The sequence below is a fragment of the Penaeus monodon genome, chromosome 15, assembly GCF_015228065.2.
Source record: "Penaeus monodon isolate SGIC_2016 chromosome 15, NSTDA_Pmon_1, whole genome shotgun sequence".
Classification (NCBI taxonomy): domain Eukaryota; kingdom Metazoa; phylum Arthropoda; class Malacostraca; order Decapoda; family Penaeidae; genus Penaeus; species Penaeus monodon.
Window position 1 is genome coordinate 36,342,188 of NC_051400.1, and position 444 is coordinate 36,342,631.

Sequence of the window (444 nt, forward strand, 5' to 3'; positions counted from 1 at the left end):
AGTCCCAGGTATGGGCCCGCCTCCCCCTCCTGTTCCCCCTGGCATGAGAGGGCCTCCTCCACCTCCCTTCGGTGGGCCGGCCCCTTTCCCCGCCCCCCCGCCTGGTGGCTGGAATGCAGCACGCCCGGCTGGTAAGTGGTGGCCACCCTTCTTCTGGGGTTGGCATGATGACTCATTCAGTGACCTGGATTAGCTCTCGTCTCGCTCGTGGCGGACGCTTGTCTGTGTTTTTGTTTTTTGTTATGTGCACGGCAAGCCTTTTGAGCAGTTCTTGAGCAACAGACTTAACATTTTAAGTTTTGTGCATTAGACTTCAGTTGCCAAAAGTATTAAGGCAAAAGTGTCCTCAGTTATACCAGTTAGTATTTTATGCATCAGATATGGATTCTTTTTTTTTATCTAACCTAAATCCATTAACTTGTTTGTATTACAGTGTGTAAAATA

At 49.1% G+C, this 444-nt stretch overlaps 1 protein-coding gene across 1 annotated transcript in view; it reads left to right on the forward strand.

The window, feature by feature from the left end:
* The window catches only part of LOC119582348 (formin-2-like), a gene marked incomplete in the record, with an annotated part of 21,001 nt that overhangs the window by 6,490 nt on the left and 14,067 nt on the right, over positions 1-444 (forward strand). The window contains 1 exon segment of the mRNA XM_037930564.1: positions 3-131. Within this exon segment, the coding sequence (XP_037786492.1) occupies positions 3-131 (129 nt within the window).